The sequence below is a fragment of the Nannospalax galili genome, unplaced genomic scaffold, assembly GCF_000622305.1.
Source record: "Nannospalax galili isolate Female #2095 unplaced genomic scaffold, S.galili_v1.0 scaffold173, whole genome shotgun sequence".
Taxonomy (NCBI): Eukaryota; Metazoa; Chordata; class Mammalia; order Rodentia; family Spalacidae; genus Nannospalax; species Nannospalax galili.
The window spans coordinates 799,402-821,701 of record NW_008334442.1 but is presented as its reverse complement, the minus strand read 5'-3'; the positions used below and the strand labels follow the sequence as shown (position 1 = coordinate 821,701).

The window sequence follows — 22,300 nt, the reverse complement described above, 5'->3', positions numbered from 1 at the left end:
TATATATATATATATATATATATATATATATATATCTTTATAGAAAATATTTTGGATAGAACAATTTCAAAGCTCAAATCAAATAGTGCTTGTCATATTGCAGGACATGTTAACTATAGATATTTCCTGAGCTCCTAAAAAGGAAATATCCAACAGTGAGAAGGAGACATGGCAACAACTCTTGGATATGGAAGAACTTACCTAATGGAAAGGTGACATTTTCCAATTTCAATTAAATAGCTTTACTAGATCCAAAGGCATTTTTGATGAGACTTGGACAAAATTAAAACATTACTATGAAAGGTCACAGGTAGATAATCGATTTGAGTTTGTAGTGTAAGGTTGATGGTTAAGAGCTACATTATTTAGGATCTCCATGGAGAAGAATGAAGAAAGGCTAGACCCTTCAACTGACTTTTGAGGGTTCCAGTTGAAGTACTTTATTGTGGAAATTTTCCTTAGAGTTGATGAAAAATACTGTTCTTTTAAAATGAACATGAAAGGGAAACATTTTTATTTTAGAAAAAATAAGATTGACACAGTTAAATAATATATATTCAAAGAAATTTTGTGAAAATTCTAGGACAATGGAAATGTCTCATTAAGAAGTTATTTTTAAGATAACTTTTTATTAATAAAATAAATGAATCATGTAGATAGCTGATGACTTTTAAATGCACTTGGTAGGTAGAGTACTCTAAAGAGAAACAATTAATTCAGAAACACAGGTATAGAGGAGGAATACCTTGTCACAAAAAAATACACACAACTCCCAAACTGGGTGCTATTTTTGGACCTAAAAGCTATGCCTGAAGATGTGATAAGGGAAAAGTAAGTAATAGCTGGTGGTTGTAGGGGCAAAGACTTAAGGAAAAGAACTGAGCATCAGAGTGATCTTGAGAGAAAAATCTTAGATTTAAAGTAAGTCCAAATCATGTGACATCCATCAATACTAACACATAAAACGAAACATAAAATTTTGAAGTAGCAATAGAGGAGGTAAATATTTGAGCCATTTTTTTTGCCTAGTTTACTTGTCCTCCTGCTTATAGTAAAAAATAAAGACCCCAAATAAGTTTCTTGGAAGAACAGTTAATGTTATTCATTGGTCTTATCAGTTTTAGAAAAACTGCTTCCTGCCAGGCGTAATGGTGCATGCCTTAAATCCCAGCACTCTGGAGGAAGAGGCAGGCGGATCTCTGTGAGTTCAAGGCCAGCCTGGTCTACACAGGGAGTTCCAGGACAGCTGGGGCTACAGGGAGACCCTGTCTCAAAAAGACCAAAAAAAAAAAAAAAAATTGCTTCTTTGAGGACCTTTTTCTTAAAAGTTACCTTTGCTTGCCTCTTTCCTCTTGACTTCTTTTGGAATGTACTTCCATTCTTGTGGAATGCTCTGAAGCAGATGACAAGGAACACTGGGCTTGTTTTGGTTTGCATCGTCCTTTCTCCCCAAGCTTATCACAGATATTGTCTGCTTCACAGTGTCCTTGACAGCGTCCATAAGTGCCAGTCTCAGACATCGGATGACTTCTGGCTGGGACTCCATGCGCGTTGAGACTTTAAAATCAAATAGCATGTCATAGTTAGGAGACCCTGGTAGTCAGATGTGCCTGGTTCATCTGGAGTGCTGTTTCACAATTACCTAGTTTAAAGCTATATGAAAGGAGAGCCAATTTTAATCAAGAAATCATATAACAGAGACTCAGCTCATAAAGTATTTGGAAAAAGTTTCCCTGCCTGGCAATAAAGGAATGTCAATTAAAGTAATTATAAATAGCAGAACTGACTACTGGTTTTGGACTCTGGTGGTAAAATATTAATTGCATGACCTTCTCATAGGACAGCTTGTCAATAACACCAAAAGCTTAAGATGGAGATGAAGTGGTAGAATGAATGGCTAACAGTGTAAGGACCCGGACTTCCTCACCAGACCTGAAAACAAACCCAAAAAGCTCCAACATTTTACCTAACGATTGGCTCACCTATTCTTTTCTGTAGGAATAAATTCTAAGAAATGAATTAAGAATGCATTGGGGCTGGAGAGATGGCTCAGCAGTTAAGAACACTGGCTGTTCTAGTAGAAGACCTGGGTTCGAATCCCAGCACCCACATGGCAGTTAACAACTGTCCATAACTCCAGTTCCAGGGGATCTGACAGCCTCTTCTGTCCTCCAGGGGCATTGCATGACATGGGTACACTTACTTACATGCAGGTATAACACTCATACACGTAAAATAAAAATAATAAATATTTTTAAAAATGTATAAAGTAGAGCCAGACATGGTGACATATGCCTTTGATCCTCTTAGGCAGAGGAAGTGGGGCAGGGGGAACCTTGTGAGATCAAGGCCAGCCTGGTCTACATAGTGAGTTCCAGGCCAGCTGTGGCTACAGGGAGACCCTGTTTCAAAACAAAACAAAACACAGAGAAACAAAACAAAAAGCAGAAAAGAAAACAAAACAAAAACTGAATATATAAAGTACATAAAGATGAGAAGCCATCTAAATGTCTAATTAGCTCTCACATATTTGTCTGTATAATAAAGTAAAAGACTATGAAGCTAAAAAAGTAAAAGCAGATTAGAAAAGGGCAAAAATATTTATTTAAAAAAACCTATTTATACATGTATAAAATATTTAAAAGATATGCTGCCTAATGTTAATGGTGGTAATCAATGACAGCCTCTGTAATGTTAATGGTGGTAATCAATGACGAATGAGGTTTTACGTACTGTTTTCTTTCCTTTCTCTTCTTTCTTTCCTCCTTTCCCCTTCTATCCTGTCTTTCTGTCACCTTCCTAATTATATGTAACTACCCACAATGAGCATATATAGGGTTTACATGATAAATATAATCAAATGATTTGTTTCTTTGTTTTTAATATGAATAGAAAATATAAAGACCATTACTAAAATTAAAAAAAAAATGCACTTTTTCCCACCCGGAGTTCCTAAGAAGTCTTTCTCAAATAACTCATTCAAGTAATAATGCCTCTTTGTTAAACTACCAGGGTAAAGAAGATCTTGGTGATAGCAAATTGAATGTTTAATTTTAGGGCTGGAGAGATGGCTCAGTGGTTAAAAACATTGGTTGTTTTTGCAGAAGACCTGGGTTTGAATCCCAGCACCACATGGCAGCTCACAAATGTCTGTTAACTCCAGTCCCAGGGGATTCAACAGCTTCTTCTGTCCTCCACGGGCATTGCACAACACAGGTGCACTTACCTACATGCAGGCAATACATGCATACACATTTAAAAAAAATGTCTGAATGTTTACTTTTACCATAGTGTTACTACCAGTGAGGCCAGCTGTTGTTCCTTACGGGAAAAAGTGGAGAATAAAATTATATAGATTCTTTGATGTCTCAAAATGCAAATTCATTGAAGGGCATAGAAAAGCTTTCTTCTCATAGCAATAACTAATATCCATTTTAACTAAACTCTAGAGCGATGGGTAAACAGGTCTTACTTCTCTGAAAGTTCTAGGAAATCAGGAATGACTCTCTTGTTTAAAAGGTATGTTTATTCCTTTTAAAATAAAATTGCTATATATTGAAAATGACAGAGAAAATAATTCTCTAATAACCATTGAAAATAAATGAATTTATGTAAAGTATTTGGAACAGTAACTGACCAGAGCATGGTGAGCACTGTACAAATATTAGCTAACCTTATTAATACCTAAGAGGGGTTTTAAAAAATTACAGTATAGCTGGATATGGTGGCACAGGCCTTTAATCCCAGTACTGGGGAGGCAGAGATAGGCTGATTTTTGTGAGATCAAGGCCAGCCTGGTCTACATAGGGAGTTCTAGGCCAGCCAGGGCTCTGGGATATCTTGTCTTACAAAAACTAAAACAAAACAAAATACAATATTACAGTTTCAGAATTGTCAATATTCGTTATGAAGACTATGAAGCCTTGAGACACCTTGAGCCCTAAGTCCTATATCCAGTATTAGGCAATATCCATCTAGGCCTATGACAGGGATGGGGTAGACAAAGCAGCAAGAAAAGGAGAAATGGCAAGGGAATGAAGAACAAAAGTACATATGGCCATGCAGTGCAGTGATAGTCTTGATAGTCTTCATGAGTCAAATGTTAGAATAGAAAGGTGGCCCATTCAGGAAAAGGGGATGCCACGCTCATACTCTAGCCTCTCCTTTCCTTGCTCAGATTCTTTTTTACCTCCAGCCATTCAGTCCCAGTTCTGGTAAATAGAAGCCAGACACTAGGCAAAGGCTCCTAGAAGCCTAACCTGGTTTGATTATATCTTCCTGCCAACACAAAAAACAGTTAAGTACATCAGTGGAACAAAAACCTATGAGTCAGTATTAAAAATTGTAACCAGAGCCAGGCATGGGGCTGCATGCCTTTAATTCTAGCACTTGGAATTCTAGCACTTGAGACAGATAGATTGTCATAAGGTTGAGACCAGCCTGGTCTACATAGAGAGTTCTAGGCCAGCCAAGGCTACAGAGATGGTCCTTGTCTCAATAAATGGGGGTTAGGTGATGGGGGGTGGCTCTTTGGGTAAAATTGCTTGCTGTCAAGCTTGACAGCATGAGTTCAGTCCCTGCAACCCACATGGCAGTAGAGAACTGACTTCTGAACTCTGTAAGCACACACACACACACACAACCTCACAAAATAAATAAAGAAAATGTTTTTTTAAATGTTAGAGTAGGTGTCTAGACTTCTAAGACTCATAGCTACTTGGTACAGAGAGAATACAGCAATAATCCCAAGATCAGCTCCTGTAGGCCCAGATATTAATTCTAATTTAGCAGCATAAAGGGAAAAAGCATGAAAAGTATCATCTGGTAACAATTTTAATTATTGGTTTTCTGTCATAATGCCAAATTTTCATATTAAATTCACAGAAACAAAAAGAAATTTTATAATATTTCAAGTAACCATTAAAAATATAAAATTTTATTTAATATAGTCGTAGCCTAGTGTGCACATCTGCAAAGCAGTGAGAGAAGAGGGCAAAAGGGCTGGGCACAAAGGTATTTATAGTCTCTCTTAGTTTTCACTTTCTATGATTCTATTTAAGACTCCTAAAAGGAAAATAACAAATATTTCACAGCCAACAGCATACAAAATCAATAAGAACTGTGACTCCACTACTTTATTTCAAAGCACAGTAATCAAGAGTCTCAGAGGCAGACTGAATAATGGTCTAAGCCAAAGTGAGCTTTAGGCCTACAGCAGCACTTCTAAGAGCGATTTAAACCACACAGCTTATGTATATTCATATTCTGGTAAGATATTTATCAATTTTTAATCAATATTATCCTTGAAAATTTGATTATTTCAGACTTGACTGAGTATACACCTAAAATATTTATTACTTTAAAATTTTTTACATTTCAAGACTAAGAACAAATTTAATTTACTAAGAGTTTTCCACGCTACCTTTAAGAAAGATATTGTATGTGATGAAGAACAGCCTGATTTGGCTTCATGAAACCAATGGAAATTGCATTTGAATGTGTTTCTGGGTAAAAAGCATTTATATAAACAATCATTCTGTGGAAGAAAAAGCTTTGCTAACTACACATCTGTCAGAAGATTCATATCTAGAACATATAAAGAACTCCAAAATCTAAATACCAAGAAATCAAACAACCCAGTCAATAAATGGGCAAATGAAATGAACTGACAGTTGTGAAAAGACGAAGAAATGGCCAATGAACATTTGAAAAAATGTTCATCATCACTAGCTATGGGAGGAATGCAAATTAAAACACAGTGAGATTTTACTGTATCCTAGTCAGTATAGCAGTTTCTAAGAAAACAAACAACAATGAATGCTGGCAAAGATACAGAGAAAAGGGAAGCTTCATACACTACTGGAGAGAAGGTAGGTTAGTCTGGCCACAATGGAATCAGAATGGAGGTTTCTCAAAGAACTAAAAATAGATCTGCCATCTAACTCAGAGATGTGCCATTCCTGGATATTTAACCAAAGGAGTACAAATCGGCATATCACAGAGATATTAGAATATTCACGTTTATTGCAGCACTATTCACAATCACTAAGTTATGGAACCAAACTCAGTACCAACCAACCAAGGATTAGATAAAGAAAATGTGGCATTTATACCCAATGGAATTTCACTCAGACATAAAGAAGAATGGAATTAGGTTATAAAATGGATGCAACTGAAGATGTTCATCGTAGGTGAATTAAGCCAGTCTAGAAAGTCAAATATCACATGTTTTCTCTCATTTGTGGATCTTAGATCTTACATGGATACAATCATGTATGTATACATGGCATGAAAGTAGAAGCTAAACTGTGGGGAGGGAGACCAACTGGATGGGGAGGAGAGAAGAAAGGGAAGACAAGGAATCAGAGGCTCGAGGTACATTATATGCTTGTATGCAAATGTCCCCATGGAACCCAGTACTACGTACGTACAATGAACATATGCTGCTGAAAAAGCATTCTGCTAACAAACTAAGAGGAGCCATTGAAAATTAGTTTTCCTTATATGCTTTAAGTAATTAGTGAGTCAAAAATAACAAACGTTATTGAAAATTGCCTCAAAATATATCATCATATTGCCTTGACTGAGAAAATTAAAGTTTTTCTGGGGTGTTTCAAAATTTTATATAAAAAATAGTATATTTAAATCTGGACAAGGAGATAAGGAAACTGATGAACCAGATAAGTGATGAACTATCCAGTGAGTAGCAAGGCAAGGATACAGTAAGCTTCTCCCCAGGAAGACGGGGATGAGAAAGGGGAGTGGGACGTGAATATAATCAAACTGCATAAAAAGCATGTATGAAAATACTACAATGAGGGGCTGGAGAGATGGCTCAGTGGTTAAGAGAACTGACTGCTCTTGCAAAGGACCTGGGTTTGATTCTCAGCACCCATATGGTGGCTAACAACTGTCCTTAACTAGGGGATCCAATACTTTCTTCTGACCTCTGTGGGCATTGCATGACGCTGGTGCACTTACACACATGCAGGCAATACACTTATACACAGGAAAAAAAAGAACCCAGCACAACAAAACTTGTTGTTTTGTGTAATTAATGTAGGTTAATAAAAAGAAATAAACTAATTCAGAGAAAAAGAAGAAAAAAATTGAAAAAGTAAGCTCTTTTATATGTTTGTCAAGACATGTTTCTGACAAAATAACTTATGTCCAGAAAATATAAAGAACTCTTTACAACTCTGTAAAACAACTAAATTAAACAAATTGACAAATGATTTGAACAAATATTTTCTAGTAGGATAATTTCAAATGTCTCCTAAGAACAGAAAAAGGTATTAGATGTGGTTAATAATGAGGGAACTATAAATAAAACTACATAATACTACATATCCCTTTGTATGGCCAAAATAAAGAAGTAATTTCAAATACTGGCATGGATATGAATGAAATTATTGTATATTTGTGGGAATGTGAAAAGCTATGTGTACTGTAAAGTAGTTCAGTAGCTTCTCATTTCTCATATTATTAAGCAGACACTCTATCATATAATCCAGCATTTCTACTTCTAAGTAGTTACCAAAGGTAAATGAAAACATATTCACATAAAGGCTTGAACACTAGTGTTCAGTCTAGCTTTATCCATTACAGCTCCAAACTGGAAATAACCCAGATATCCATGCAGGCTGATGAAACTGTCTAAAATGCTACCAGGTAAAATACCCAGTGAATATTTCTTAGCAATGAGGAAATATAAACTACTAAGAGATCATAATATAAGCAAAAGAATCTAGGTACAAAAGAATACATAGGCTTCTACTTGTGTAAGACTAGAATTATCGGCAGTGACCTTCATGACACAAAGCCTATCAGTATCTTCCTGAGTTTGTAACTGAAGAGAGAATTTTCTGTGAAAGGTGTGGAAGGTGTGAAAGGATTTTGAAGATGATGGAAATGTTCTATCTTTATCATGGTGGTTGCCACACACATGGTGATTTCTCCTTTTGTCAAAATCACTGAACTCTTAAAATGAGTGAATTTTACTGAACGGAAATAAAGTACTTGGGGCTGGGGAGATAGCTCAGTGGGAAAGAGCGCTTGCTGTGTCAGCATGAGGACCTATGTTCAGATCCCCTAGCAACCACACAAAAAGCTGGAGAGGGGCTGTGTGCCTGTAACTCCAGTACTGACAGAGGAGGTGCAGACAGCAGGGTCCCTGTGGCTTGCTAGCTGCCCATCTAGCCAAAACTCTAGGTTCATGAGGAACCTTATCTCAAGGGAAAAAGGAAAAGATTAATAGAGAAGGTCATCCTCTTCTGGCCTCCACACATGTGTAACATAGCATGTCTGCATAAAAGCATACACACATACACCAACACAGAACAAATCCAGTCTACCATTTCTGAAATACTGTAATTTATAACATATACACATACTGCTGATGCAGGTAGAAGAAAAAATGATTGTGTCAGATAGGAAGGCAAGCCACAACAAAAAGCCTTTAGAAACAAGAAAGAATTCAGCATATATATGTAGTCTGAAGAACTCTTCATAAAGGCCTTTGTGAGACAGAGCGATGAGAAGAGTACCAATGAAGAAGCTTTGGATCTCAGAGTTTAACTGGGAAACTCTGATAGGTCATTGAAAGCTTTCTTCCAACAGCAGTGAGAGTTAAGCAAAGTGATTCTGAAACAAAAGTAAGGTCAATTCCATATATTGAGTACACAAGTGGATAATACTTACTGGGTATATAAAGTTATTCATGACATTTTGACATTTTCCTCATTTATAAACCAGTTTTGGCATTGTCTCAAAGACTACTTGAAGTAATTTATGTTCTAATGACAGTTTCAGTTGTCCAGCTGAAGATTATTTATCTGTTTTGAAGACAGAGTCCTTCAATGATTGCCACCAAATCTATTTCTTAGAGAGGACTTTCAATTATCAACATTAGGTATCTACCTTATTTTTATAGACTTTTACAATCTGTTAAATGGGCATTGTTATTATATTTTCTTTCCCTAGCCAATATTTATTCTAAGGAATTATGTGTTCTATTTCTAATTAGAAAATATATTTCTATATTTAATGTTCATGAATATATGTTTTGTAAAAAAATGTCTTAAAAATTAATCTAATAGAAAAAAATAAAGAAAAATAGCATGGCCTATGAGTTAGGAGTTCTGATTTCTTACTTTGACTCTGTCCATGTCATTGAGCTAGCCCTAAAGTTGCCTCCCATCTTATCCAAGGCTTACACAGCAATCGGACAGGAATACTTGCTGCTTCATCTCTGTCCTTCCTGAGGCAACAAAGATGGTGATGTTTTATGGGTGAGATGTACCAAAATCTTTATGAGTGTATCAGAGGGAGGAAAATACAACACTGCATTTTGTTTTGTTTCAGTTAGTAGTTTTGATTCTGGTTTTGTTTTTTTGAGACAGAGCTCACTATGAAGCCCTGACTGACCAGAAACTCACTATGTAGACCAGGCTGGCCTCAAACTCACAGAGACTGGTCTGGTTTTGCCTCTGGGTTCAGACATTAAAGGAGTGTGCCACCATGTCCATCTCCACAGTGAAATCTTTAAATAATGTGCTAGTAGGTTGATGTGAGCAGGTAAATTATATTTACAGAAGCATGGATCTATGATTGGTTAAATGCAAACACAGTGAGATCATAATTGTGTCTTAGCTGTATTCTTATTTTAAATTTTTTTATTGTATGAGAATGTCATATATATGCAATGTACTCTGATCAATTCTCTCCCCCATTCTCTCCCCTCAAACTCCTCCCTTAACATCCATGCTTCTCCCTTTGAAGAGAGAAGCATTATGTTCCTAACAAAAAATGCCCTATGTATTTGGAGAAAATTGACTGACTGATCTATTTTTTACAAAGTATCACAAAATACTCTTCACATCTTACAAATACCTTATGTGGACAAAAGTTCCCAGAAAAAACCGGCATCTTCAACTGATCCTTCTGCAAGGCTGGTTAATTGGTTAGTACAAATGATTATGGAGAGTTTGGAATTTTGCAGGTCCAGAGCCCATTTATAAGTTACCTTGAGCTATCTTTAGCCCCCTAAATAGGTATTCCTTGCCAATCTCTGCATCTGACTTTAACATCCTGTGACTAACAGATAAAAATCTTTAGGAAGGTATTAACAAAACCAACAAAACTCTAGCTTCCACCAACCAAAAGGCTGAGTGTCATCAGACAGATCTGAGGCCCTGTAGCTGAAATTTCTCTTTTGCTATTGTTCCACTAATTTTTCTCCTTCCCATTCTCTGTTGGACCCGCCCTCTCTCTCTCAGGGTCTTGTGGTCCTGATTCGGGTAGACAAACCAACATAACATATTTTTATCTTGGATTTCGAGTGGTTTATATGATAGGGAGGGAGGACTTACAAAGAAATGGAGTCATTCCAGCCCCGCCCACAGTCTCTGTTAGTTTTCGCCTAGGCCGATGGGCTTATGGTCTCACTTCCAGGTGTGTGGAAGCCCCTTCTTGCTTTCAGGCCTGCAGGGTTCGGACACACACTACCCCATTTTTCCATTCCAATCTTGCAGCTGCTAGCTCTGCTGGGGGGTAGACTCCACCCTTCTTCCCAGGGGCTCTGCACTTGCCCATCACTCATGCTTTTCAGAGGAATGAGAGGTTTCTGGGCTACAGCTATAAACACCTAATTAATGTTTCCACCAATATATTTAAAAAGGATCAAGATTTATGACTTGTCTGTTACTATGAAAACTTTATGAAACTGCTTCTATGTGGGAACATGGAATTTGGGGTAACCTAAATCTGTGTTCCTGGGCCATGGTCACTCATATTTGGTTCCAGAATAAACTCTCTCTTAGCCCCCTTTGTGTTTTGTATCAACACTTACATGCTCAAAAACAAAACATAATCTATGATAAGCACAAACTTAAGTTTTATTATAGGACACATCCTAAATTTTAGAAAAGGAAAATCTGTATTATATAATTTTCCCTTCATCTAGCTCCACTTTATCCCAAGTATATCATATTTGACATTAGCTAACAGTTAATGGTTCTAAACAGCAGGCTTTATAATGAGAAGATGTATGGTAAACTTTTATAAACAACAGAGTCTGAAAAGCTATCATCAATAAAACATTTAAAACATAAATACAATTTAAGCATCTATAAAGCACTTCTTTTACAAATGGTAAATTTCTCATACCTGGAATGTTGTATAAATAGTCCCATAACTGTTCTTCTTCCATGTAGCACATGAAAACATTTCCAAATGTTTGTGGAGAAAAATTGCAATGGTATAAAACTTTAAAAATGGCTTCTATCACATTGCACCTTTCATTCCAGTTATTTTCTGTGCCAGACCCTTGTTCTTGAAAGAAGTGTTCTTGAAAAGAATAAAAATGAGTTAGAGATGTTGATATTAGTGACTGTGATTACAATTTTAACACTTCCCATAGCAGAATGCTATGAAATATTTGCTTAATATTTGCATGAGATAAAAACAACTCTCTTTCGGATCAATAGTCCATCCAACTTCATATTGTTTCTGAGGCATTCGTGGATAGGTATTATTAAAAAAAAAAACTCTGAGAAAGACCACAATGGCATCATTTCAAGGAGCAATGCAAGTTTCTCTCTATGCCACAATTCTTTCTTCTCTTAAAGAAAATATTTTTTCTATAGTTCTCATTTTAAAATTTTATTCATTCTAGAAACTGGGCTGGAGGCCAGCCTGGTCCATGTAGAGAGTTCTAGGCCAGCAAGGGCTATAGGGAGACCTTGTCTCAAAAAAAAAAAAAAAAAAGTGTTCTTGGAATTATGTAATCAATTTTGGAAAAAAAAAATGAACATTTCCTAAATGTATTGATAACATCATTTTGGAATGAAGCCTTTATTCACTTGTTTCCTCCATGAAACTATATAAGGAATTCCACAAAAATAGGGCCATTTTAATTGCTCTGTCATCCCTTCTCAGGCTCTATTATGGCTTCCTTTACAGACTAGATATCAGAGGTTCCTCTACTATTGCATCTATAGGATACATGGAAAGGAGAAATAATAATCTGTTTTGTTAGGATAATAGCAGCAGCAGAATAATCAAAACCATTTATTACATTTCAGTATCAATTTATGTTTGGATTCTTATTATTTTAAATACCTTGTTTGAATGTATTCTAGAGTCTGGGAATGAGGACATTTTCTTATTCTTGCTTGTTTGGAAGATTAACACTTTTATAATTATATTTCTGGGATTTGATTTGAATGATCTAGAGGAGCCCACTCTCATTCTCAAACTAAAAAATAGCACCACAGACTTTATGCAGATAGTACCTATGAGGTTTATTGCCTAATACCGTTCAAAGAAGTCAGTTTTCCTTTAGCTAGTCATCACTTTCTGTATCCACCTCTTTGCCTTCCACCCCCTCCCCACACACACATTCACTTGATATGGGTGAAGCTGACTCCATTACCTGGGGTGGGCATACAACCAAAGCTGGGCTGATCAGAGCCAGAGACTGCTCATCAGCCATGATCTGTTCACAGATGGGCAATCACCAGACCTCTCCTCAAGAGTCTTGCTGTAATAATTGGTAGAGCAGTATTCTTTCTACGCTAGTAGAATATATGTTGGAAATTTATTTTGGTGGCCATTTTGTGAAGAACTTGACTAGAAATGAATCTACTATAAAGAAGCAGAACCAGGAGACAGAGAGAGAATCCCCATTGAGATGAAACAGCTGAGGACTTGGGTCCAACACTGTCAGTAAATTTATGTTAGTTGGGCTGATAAATTTCTCTTTTGGGCTAAACCAGGCTAAGCCAGATTCTAACATTCATATTCTAAAGGGTATTCACTTTTCTATCAAGCACAAAATATCAAGTGGCAAAACTATCTAATTCAGGCTGCTATGACTTCATCTTTTTTTATCCAAATACCCTGCATTTCTCTTCAGCTGCCCTTCTCTCCAACTCCTAATAACTGGCTACCTTCATGCCACCCCACGTTTGAACCTTGAAGGAAGTTTACTCCACTACATAAAAACTACTTAGCCTGAAGAACCAGAACTACCACCACCTTTCTGAAACTTTCTAATCCTCAAACATCTGCTCAACTGAAAATGGTTCATTTGCTATTTCTTTTAAATGTGCCTTCCCATCTCCTTTTCATTTGTTAATCTAGAATGTTCTCCTCTAAAGGGTCACAAAATACTGTCTTCAGTGTACCACATGGCTATTTCAGTTATGATCTCACTGAAACTATGACTGCCTGCACTGGGCCTGTACAAGATTGGCCCGGTCAATAGTTAGTCATGGAGGTCAGGAGGATGTCATGGGGCCCTATCTTTCCCTACTTAACTATTGGCTACTGATGGATTCTGGGAATGTGCAATCATTGTCTTCAGCTGGGAACCCACTGGTGACCTCACTAGTTTCCAATGGATAGCTCCAAATACATGGTCACACAGATGGCCCTGGTTAAACTGAGTGGACTGAAAAAATGAAAAGGCATGAATATGGGAAAGGAACTTTAAGAGGAATGCAAATTGACAGGGATTGGAAGGGAAGGGAGTTGTGTGTGGGTGAGAGTTATCAGAATATACGTTATATACGTATACAGTTGCCAAAGAATAAATCAAATGAGAATGATTTTTTTTTTAAAATAAAAGAATGTTCTCCTCTTGTAAAATTACCATGATTTAATCAATTAATGGACTGGTAGCTTGCTATGTGCCAGTCACTGGGCCAGATTCAGGGACCTTCACCTGCCTGGCTTCACTGTGCCTATGTGTGCATATCTGTTGTACAATAGGCACATATGCAATCACTACAGCAAGGTAAACAAACAGAGTGACTGTAACCATCACTCCTGGCTCATGTCTGTTGTCCTGACATAGATACAAGAAGCATCCTCTTTCATTCTTAAAAGTATCCCAGTGGATGACAAATTATCACGTTACTTCTAAGAGTCTGAAATGTAAGGAGCTGTGGAAAACACAAAGAATGATGCTTTAGAGTTATTTCAGCACATAGACGTCACAGAAAAAAATGTTCTCTCAGCAAAGTGTGTAAGGAGTAGAAGTTTCTCAGCACGAGAAGAGAGATGGGAAGTACTTTCCAGAAAGACAGAGACAATACTTTTTCATTCTCCTTTCAGGATTCATGTTTCTGCCCAAGGCATCACTGTCACCTGCCCATCCACCTCCAGGCTCAGCTGCATCTATTACTTCTCTGACCTATTAGATATAAATGTTCTCCTCATTCCTTTCTCTATTTTGAATAAATTATTCATTTTCTTCCCAGTGTCTCTTTTATTTCTTTTTTGAATTTAAAAAATATATTATTTATTATTTTATGTGTATGAGTACATTGCCTGCATGTATGTGAGTGCAACTGTGTTGTGCAATGCCCACAGAGGTCGGAAGGTGTTGGATTTCATGGAACTGGAGTTAGTGATGGTTGTTCAAGACCTTCTGAATATTTCCACATCTCTGCCTCCCACTCCCCATAGGGAAGCACTGAGATGTCAGGTACTTGCGATGCTGACTGGCTTTTACATGAGTTCTGGGTATCTGAACTTGGGCTGTCAGGTTTGTGTAGCAATCACTTTTACTCAATGAACCATTTTTCCCAGCTGCAGAAATGCGTTCTTTTTATAATAAACTTTTGCTTACATTAGTTTTATTTTACTTGTATAAGTGTTATGCTTGCGTGTTTGTAAGTACTCCTGTGTCGTGCAGCGTCTGTGGGGGCCAGAAGAGGACATTGGATTCCCTGTAACTGGAGTTATAGATGGTTGTTAGCCACCATGTGGGTGCTGGGATTTGAAACTGGGTCCTCTGCAAGAGCAGCAAGTGCACTTAACTGCTGAGCCATCTCTCCAGTCCTCTTCTGTTTCTAAAACTATTAATATAATTTAGGTTTATTTAAACCTGTTGTTTTAATCAAAATGCTCATAACTCCCCTGACTTCCTTTTTTTTACAATATATTTTTCATTGAATTTTTGTGCATTTCATATAATACATCTTAATCATATTTTGAACCCCCCCCCATTTATAGCCCCCTTTAGCTTCTCCCCACTGGATTTCATGCATTCTGTAATATGTATTAAGGCCTACTGAGTCAAGTTTGTGTTGCCAGACTTCCCTTGGTATGGATGTGAGTTCATCCCCTGGAGCCTATTCAGCCTATTTAGTATCACTTCCTTAAAGAAGGCCAACTCTCCTTTTCTGCATAGTCAAAGCCTGCTACTGAATATTTACAATGGCATTAGCATTATAAGTATTTTACATACTTTTTCAATTGTCTTAATCCTATGTAGGGTATATAACATCTCCATTTACTTTTTAAAATTTTTTACAAAACTTTATTGTCCATTTACTTTTAAAAAATATTTTATTATTTTCATTTTATGTGTATGAGTGCATTGCCTGCATGTATGTGAGTGCACCCGTGTCATGCAATGCTGCAGAGGTCAGAAGAGGGCTTCCAATTCTGCTGGAACTGGAATCAAGGACAGTTCGTAGCCGCAATTGGGTGCTGGGAATCAAACCCAGGTCATCTGCAAGAGCAGTCAGTGTTCTTAACCCTTGAACCATATCTTCAGCTCCTCCATTTACTTTTTAACAAATGAAGAAACTGAAACATAAGGAGGCAGAATTTTATAAAGTAGAAAAATACTTTATGAATCATTAAGAAAATTACTACTGAGGCCAGCAAGGTATCTCCATGGGTAAATGTGCTTGTCACCAAGCCTGGCAACCCGAGTTTCATCCCTGACCCAAATCTATAGCTGGCAGTCCTAGGGAGTAAATTTTGTGCTCCCACTACATTCCCCTAGAAGCTCACAGTCTTTACATGTCTATATAATATGGAATTGAATTAAATCTATTTCAAAGGGAAGCTACGTCTCTAGGCAGATGCCATCTGTCCAGTCAGAATGTATTTAGATCTAGGAAGAGAAGTTAAACATGCCATGCTAGGACAATAGGCAAGTCTCTTTTCCAAATGACTAGATTTCAGAGAAGTAGTAAAGGTACTCTGGACTGGGGAGCTGCACAGTGCTTTAGAACACAGGTTGGCAATTATGGGCCTGGGGACAGATCCAGCTTACCATCTGTTTTTGTATGGTCCATAGCTAGAAGTGGGATTTTACATTTTTAAATAGTGGAAAGGAAAAAAAAAACCCAGTAGAATATGTTTTGTGATAAGCAAGAATAATATGCCACTCCAATTTCAGCATCCATAAATAAAGTCTCCTTGGAACACAGTCATGCTTATTCACTTTTGTAGTGTCTGTGGCTGTTTTCATGCTACGGTGGCAGGGCTCTCCTGAGGCTCACAATTGGATATTCCAAAGTATGCAATCTTGGAATAGTGAGTATTTTAAGTTGGAGGAAAGCGAGAAGATGACAGAAGCAGGTTGGTCACTTGCTAACCTCTTTTGTTCATCCTCCCTTGAAGATGTTCAAGTGAAGATGTCCTACCCTATACCCAGAGGGAATAAATACCATGTGGAGAGATGGAGAAGAACCTGGGCAAGCAGGCCTTGAATGCTTCCCCCAGTTTATTAACAACAGAGCACATCTGCTTTTCTTCTAATTCTGCACAACTGTCCACAAGAACACACAGGCATCTCTGTTTCTTTGGGTATTCATTTCTGAAAGCTTCTATATCACATAAGACATAAATGTGTTTTGTGATTCTCTTGCCAGGCTGTCTTTTCTCACAGAAATCAAAGCTCTGACCTTTGGGAGGGTAAAGAGAAGATTTTTTTCTCTCTCTCTTTGCAGCTTGGTGTCCACAATGAAGACTGAAACTTCCAGCACCTGCTCTAGAACATTGACAGTGCATGGATGTTCCGAACATCTAAGCAAACACGTCTTTATCTATTTCCTTTCATTTGTCAGTACAAGTTGGTGCCCAGTGTTCAAAGCAGCCTCCTTCTCTCTCAGTCTGTTGGCCATGTTTTTATTAGTCAGGAGCAGCACTTCACTGTCCTAACTGTAGCCAAACTTCTCTCATTTTTATATTCATTTACTCTATGGGATTTACTCTCCTTACTTTCCACTAGGAATGAAACCCCCAGAATCTAAGCTATATAAAGGCAATCTGGGTTGTGCTGATACTGACAATTATATTTATAGTCAATATAGTGTCTGGTACATGCTTGATGTCTACTAACTATTAGCTTAATGGAGAACTTAGTTATGAAATCAGGTAACCAATTTCCGGAAGCTCTTTCGAAAAATTATCTCCACAAAGTCTCATAATTCATTTTGTAATATGCCTAAAAACAGTAGGCTTTAGAAACTAATAGCTCTTCTTTTAACAAAGACCACTTGAAATACCAGGTGAACAATTTATTCAATTTCTCTATATCTAAATTTTCTTATTTGCAAAATGGTCCTAATAATTCAAGGGTCATAAATTAACTAATATGTTAAATCACTTTGAGTTGCTCAGAGGGAATGTGCTACAAAAATTCATGATAATAGTATTACTTGTAATCCAATATCCAATCATTTTACATATCAATGCACGAAGCACACTACCAAAGAAGACACACATTCCGGTAGTACCATAAGGAGATGGACTATAAAATATTTCAGTCACTGCCAAGCTAATTAGATCTGATCCTGTGTGGGTGAAACATCATAGCAAAATTCATACTGCTGAAGTCTCATACTGCATGTGGAGGCTCTCAAGGAACATTAAATGTATACAACTTGAAAATATTTATTTGATCTAGTTCTCATCTTAATATACATGACAGATACTAGGAAAATACCTTCCCTGGCCACATAGACATCCTCGAAGGGAAACTTCATCTCCTACAATGTAGATACTAAGTTTTATGATTAGGAGTCAGTTCTCCCCTTCCACTGTGAGTTCCTGGGATCAACCTCGGATCAGGTCGTTAAGTTTGTGGGTAAGTGTTTTTCCTGCTGAGTCATCACACTAGCCCCTATATTTATACTTGGATGGATGACAATACTACTGAGAGACAGAGAATTCACTCATTGTGCAGACAGCACAGGAGTATTCAGGGAAGAAAAACAAATCAGGCATCATTCTCCAAGCACTGTGTAAAAAGGAATGGACTCTAACATACATTAAGTGCTTACCAAGTGCCAAGTAGTGTATTAGGTGCTTTATGTTTGCTTACTCTCTTAATGACCAAAATAAATACATAAAATCAATATTAATACTCATTTAGGAATTAGGAAACTGAGGTATTTCATACATAGCATCTTAATCATCTTTATATCCCTTTCTCCATTGGCACCCTCTTTGTATTTCTTTCTGTCTCTGTCTGTCTCTGTCTGTCTCTCTGTGTGTGTATGTGTTCTCTCTCTCGCTTGCTCTCGCTCTGTGTGTGTGTGTGTGTGTGAATAAGCACATGTGTTTGGATGCCTACTGAGACCAGAAGGAGGCATTGGATCCTCTGAGCTGGAGTTGCAGCTCAGAGCTGTCTAATATAGGTGCACATGGGTACTGGGAACTAAACTGGGGTCTTCTGCAAGAGAAGTAAGTGTTCTTACTGCTGAACCATCTCTCCAGGCCCTCAATAAAAAAATTTTAATACATGTTCTAACTTCAGGGTATTTATTCTGAATCAGGCCAGAAAATGGAGATCCAATTGTGATCTGATTCTGTCCTTCTGCAGTGTATGCTGGCTGAAACAGAAAGGAAACAAGCATTGAGCCTAATGAACACTTGTGACCATAAAAGTATGATAGAACCTCACCCAGCTGGAGTGATGAGCAATGACTTCTTAGGTAGTACAGGCTGAAAAGAATGAAAAGTTGAAGGAAGGAGAGAAAGAAGGAAGGGAAGCAGAAAGGAAGGAAAGGAAGGGAGGGAGGGAGGAAAGACGTCTAGGAAGAAAGGGAGGAAAAGATGGCTCAGAGCTATCAGGCAGATGAAGGGAAGGTTCTAAATAGAAGCAAAAAAACCAAAAGCAATGGAGCAAGAAAACTTGGCATATGGACAATTAAATGATAATTGGAGTGATAGCAGCTGTCCCTTTCTTCAAGACACATCTGTTGAATTGCTGTCATATATATACAAACCTATGATGCACAGCCTAGATTAGAATACCCATGACGCTGTGTTGGACTATGCTAAACTGGAGACGAGCAGGATGAGATGAGCTGAACACATTAGCCATAGCCAGAGCATTCAGGGCATTGCTGGTGCCTTGAGGATTTGGGTCCTTCTCCTATTAGCAAAGGGCAGCCACTAACAGTTTTCAGTACAGGAATGACACAATCAACTCTGTATCTGAACAAGACCATGCCTTCTGACTTCTATGAGTTTCTTTAATAAAATGATTTATACACATTCTTTAAAAAAAAAGTGTGTGTGTGTGTGTGTGTGTGTGTGTGTGTGTGTGTGTGTGTGTGTGTGTGTGTGTCGTGCATGCATAAGTGCAGGTGCAAACATTTCACAGCGTAGAGGTTGGAGGACAACTCTCTTGAGTCACTCACTCTTTTCTGCCACCTTGAGGGAACAGGGGATGGAACTCAGGTCATCAGGCTTGCATGCAAGTGCCTCTATCCATTGAGCCATCTCCCCAGCCTCATTTATAAATATTCCTAAATAAATTGTTTCCTCTGTACCTAAATACCTGAGCAACCATATACTCAAATTCTTTTGTCTTACAACCGATAACTTTTCTCACATCCTTGGTATTTGACAAGTTGTCCAGAGAGCAGCAGCAGAAGCAACATCATCTAGAGCCTCTCAAAATGTGTGACCTCAAGCCTTACCTAAGACCTGATACACAGAACCTACAGCTTGAACACAATCCTCAGGTTATGAGTGTCTGCACCTTACCAATAACACTTGACGACATAATCATACCCACCCCTGCCATCCCCAGCCTCATTTTCCATGTCTCTATAGACTCAGCAGACCCTGGACAATCGATTCTGAGATTTCAATAACTCTCGGGATTACACTAAAGTCCAGACTAGTTAGTTCATCACCATTCCCAGACAAGACTCTTAGAAAACACTAGGGTCAAAATATACAAATAGACTTCTACTTTTCCCAGTAAGAGCAGGCCACAAATTCAGTGAAGAAAGTAACACTGAATAGATTAGAGTATGTAGTGTAGATGTCATTACTGGCAAAAGCAGCTTATGACATCTGAGAAGGAGCACATTTTCACTTTAGGTCATCTGCTTTAAGACTACTATAAAGGGGACCAGGAACACAAAAGGTCACAAATGGCCAAAGCATAGAGATTAAGGGTCTGCAGAATGCTGGTCCTTACATAGGACTCCTATATTAAACTTCACCCATCCAGGGTTAGGGGATCATTGTGAAAGAAGGGGTGGAAAGATTGTAAGACCCAGGGAGGAGGTAGATGACCATATGAAAATAGAGTCCTATAAGCTCCTGGGACCCTGCTCATATGAACCTACAACATGGTGTCAGCATGCACATGCAAACTCAAGCAGACAAAAACCCAGCATAGAATTGGGGAAATGGACAGCTGACCCCAATCTTAGCTGAAGAAATACTGGCAACTAGTTACTGCTGGGTGAAGAAGAGCTGATCTTCCTAAAGTGAGGGACTCTGGATAGGTTGACTAGACATAAGTAGATGAACTTGCACTGAAGAACGTCTGGGGACACTGACTTGACACAATAGGCCTTAAGACAAATGACAGAATGTATGAATTCCAGTGGGGAGGCTATGGGAGGGTGTCAGTGGGGAAGGGAGTATAAAGATGGTTAAGATTGATTGGGATGTTCCATATAAAATACAGAAAAATTCAATAATTGTTTTAAATTCAATAAAATAAAAATAATTATACCTATAAAATGGTACACATACATACAAGTGCATGTATGTACATCACATACAACAAAAGATTGAGCTATTCTTGTTCATCTACTACACAACATTACAGTTTGAACTGATGCATTCATTTTAAGTCAGTGATTGCTCAGTAGTAGCAGCAGATCTTTAGCTAGAATTCTTTCTTAGTCTGTTTCTTGATCATCTTTGGGTACTTTGTAGTGAGATTGAAATTTACCAAGTACACTAGCAAAATTATCCATTGCTGTGGTTTCTGGTTGCTCCCTAGAATTGTGATGCACCTTAATCTACATTCTGTGGCTTTGTTTGATGTCATGTAGTGTAGAAGGTAGATGCACAGAGTCCTGAAGCCAGCTGCCTGAGTCCAATACTGCTTTTCTGCCTACCTTCTGTGTGGCTTACACTTCTCCATTCCTCACTTTCCTGTTTGTGGAGAGTGTAACTAACACACAGTACTGTTATGAGGAGTCAGGGTGTGAATACGTTTAAAACATTTGAAAACAATGTCTAAGGCATGTTAAATATTATGTATTTGCTAATTTGCTATTGTTATTATTGCTGAATATCACTAGAAGTCAAGAAGTATCACTGGGAATCATTTTGGAGGCAACAGGCAAAGGAAGGCATATTAGTTTCACTTCATTCAGATATTACAACAGAAAAGGTCACCTGCTGACAACTGGGAAATTGCCAAATGTTTGTTCCTTTGATCTACATAAAAGTCTTTAAGGTCAGGTGGCCTCAGCAAAATCATTAACAGAATGATTGCTCAAAGTTATGAAGTTAATAATCCAAAATAATGTTCTACAATTTAAAAAACCTTCTGTAAACATTTGTGTTTTATTTCCTTTGGATTCAACCTGGTCTAATTTAGGACCAAGAATACCTTCTCAGGCCAACTAAACTGGATCCAAAGAGTGTTAAAAGCCACCACTGATTTCAGGCTATTTGGAGTTTTTTTTGGTCTTTTTGAAACAGGGTCTCCCTGTAGCCCCTGCTGTCTTGGAACTCACTATGTAGACCAGGCTGGCCTTGAACTCACAGAGATCTGCCTGCCTCTGTCTCCCCAGTGCTGGGATTAAAGGTGTGAGTCAACACGCCCGCACTGGCCTATTTGCTTTTTAAATTAGGTTTCAGCCACATAATCATTCCTTCAAAATGCTTCATTTTTATACAAAGGCACTGTTATATATAGAAAAATATGATGCTGGTATGGTGGCTTGCCTTTAATCCCAGCCCTCAGGAGGCAAAGGTAGGTGGATCTTTGTGAGATAGGGGCCAGCCTGGTCCACATAGTGACTTCCAGGAAGGGTGGGACTAGGGAGACCTTGTTCAAAACAAGACAAGACAAGACAAGACAAGACAAGACAAGACAAGACAAGACAAGACAGGACAAGACAAGACAAAAAATATGGTTCTACTTTGTGTAAGTTTTAGCCTATGCAACATATTTTATTTTACCATTCATTTATTTAACTTTGCTATTTCTAATCCTGAGGGAGAA

The 22,300-nt window shown here is 37.8% G+C and overlaps 1 protein-coding gene across 8 annotated transcripts in view; it reads right to left on the bottom strand.

The window, feature by feature from the left end:
* Kiaa0825 (KIAA0825 ortholog) overlaps positions 1–22,300 on the bottom strand; it is a 485,775-nt gene that overhangs the window by 255,769 nt on the left and 207,706 nt on the right. For all 8 annotated transcript variants that reach the window (XM_029561734.1, XM_029561732.1, XM_029561735.1 and 5 more), the window contains 2 exons: positions 11,167–11,346; positions 1,333–1,557 (listed from right to left, as the gene is read on the bottom strand). In XM_029561734.1, coding sequence (XP_029417594.1) covers positions 1,333–1,557; positions 11,167–11,346 — 405 coding nt within the window. The remainder of the gene's footprint in view (positions 1–1,332; positions 1,558–11,166; positions 11,347–22,300) is intronic.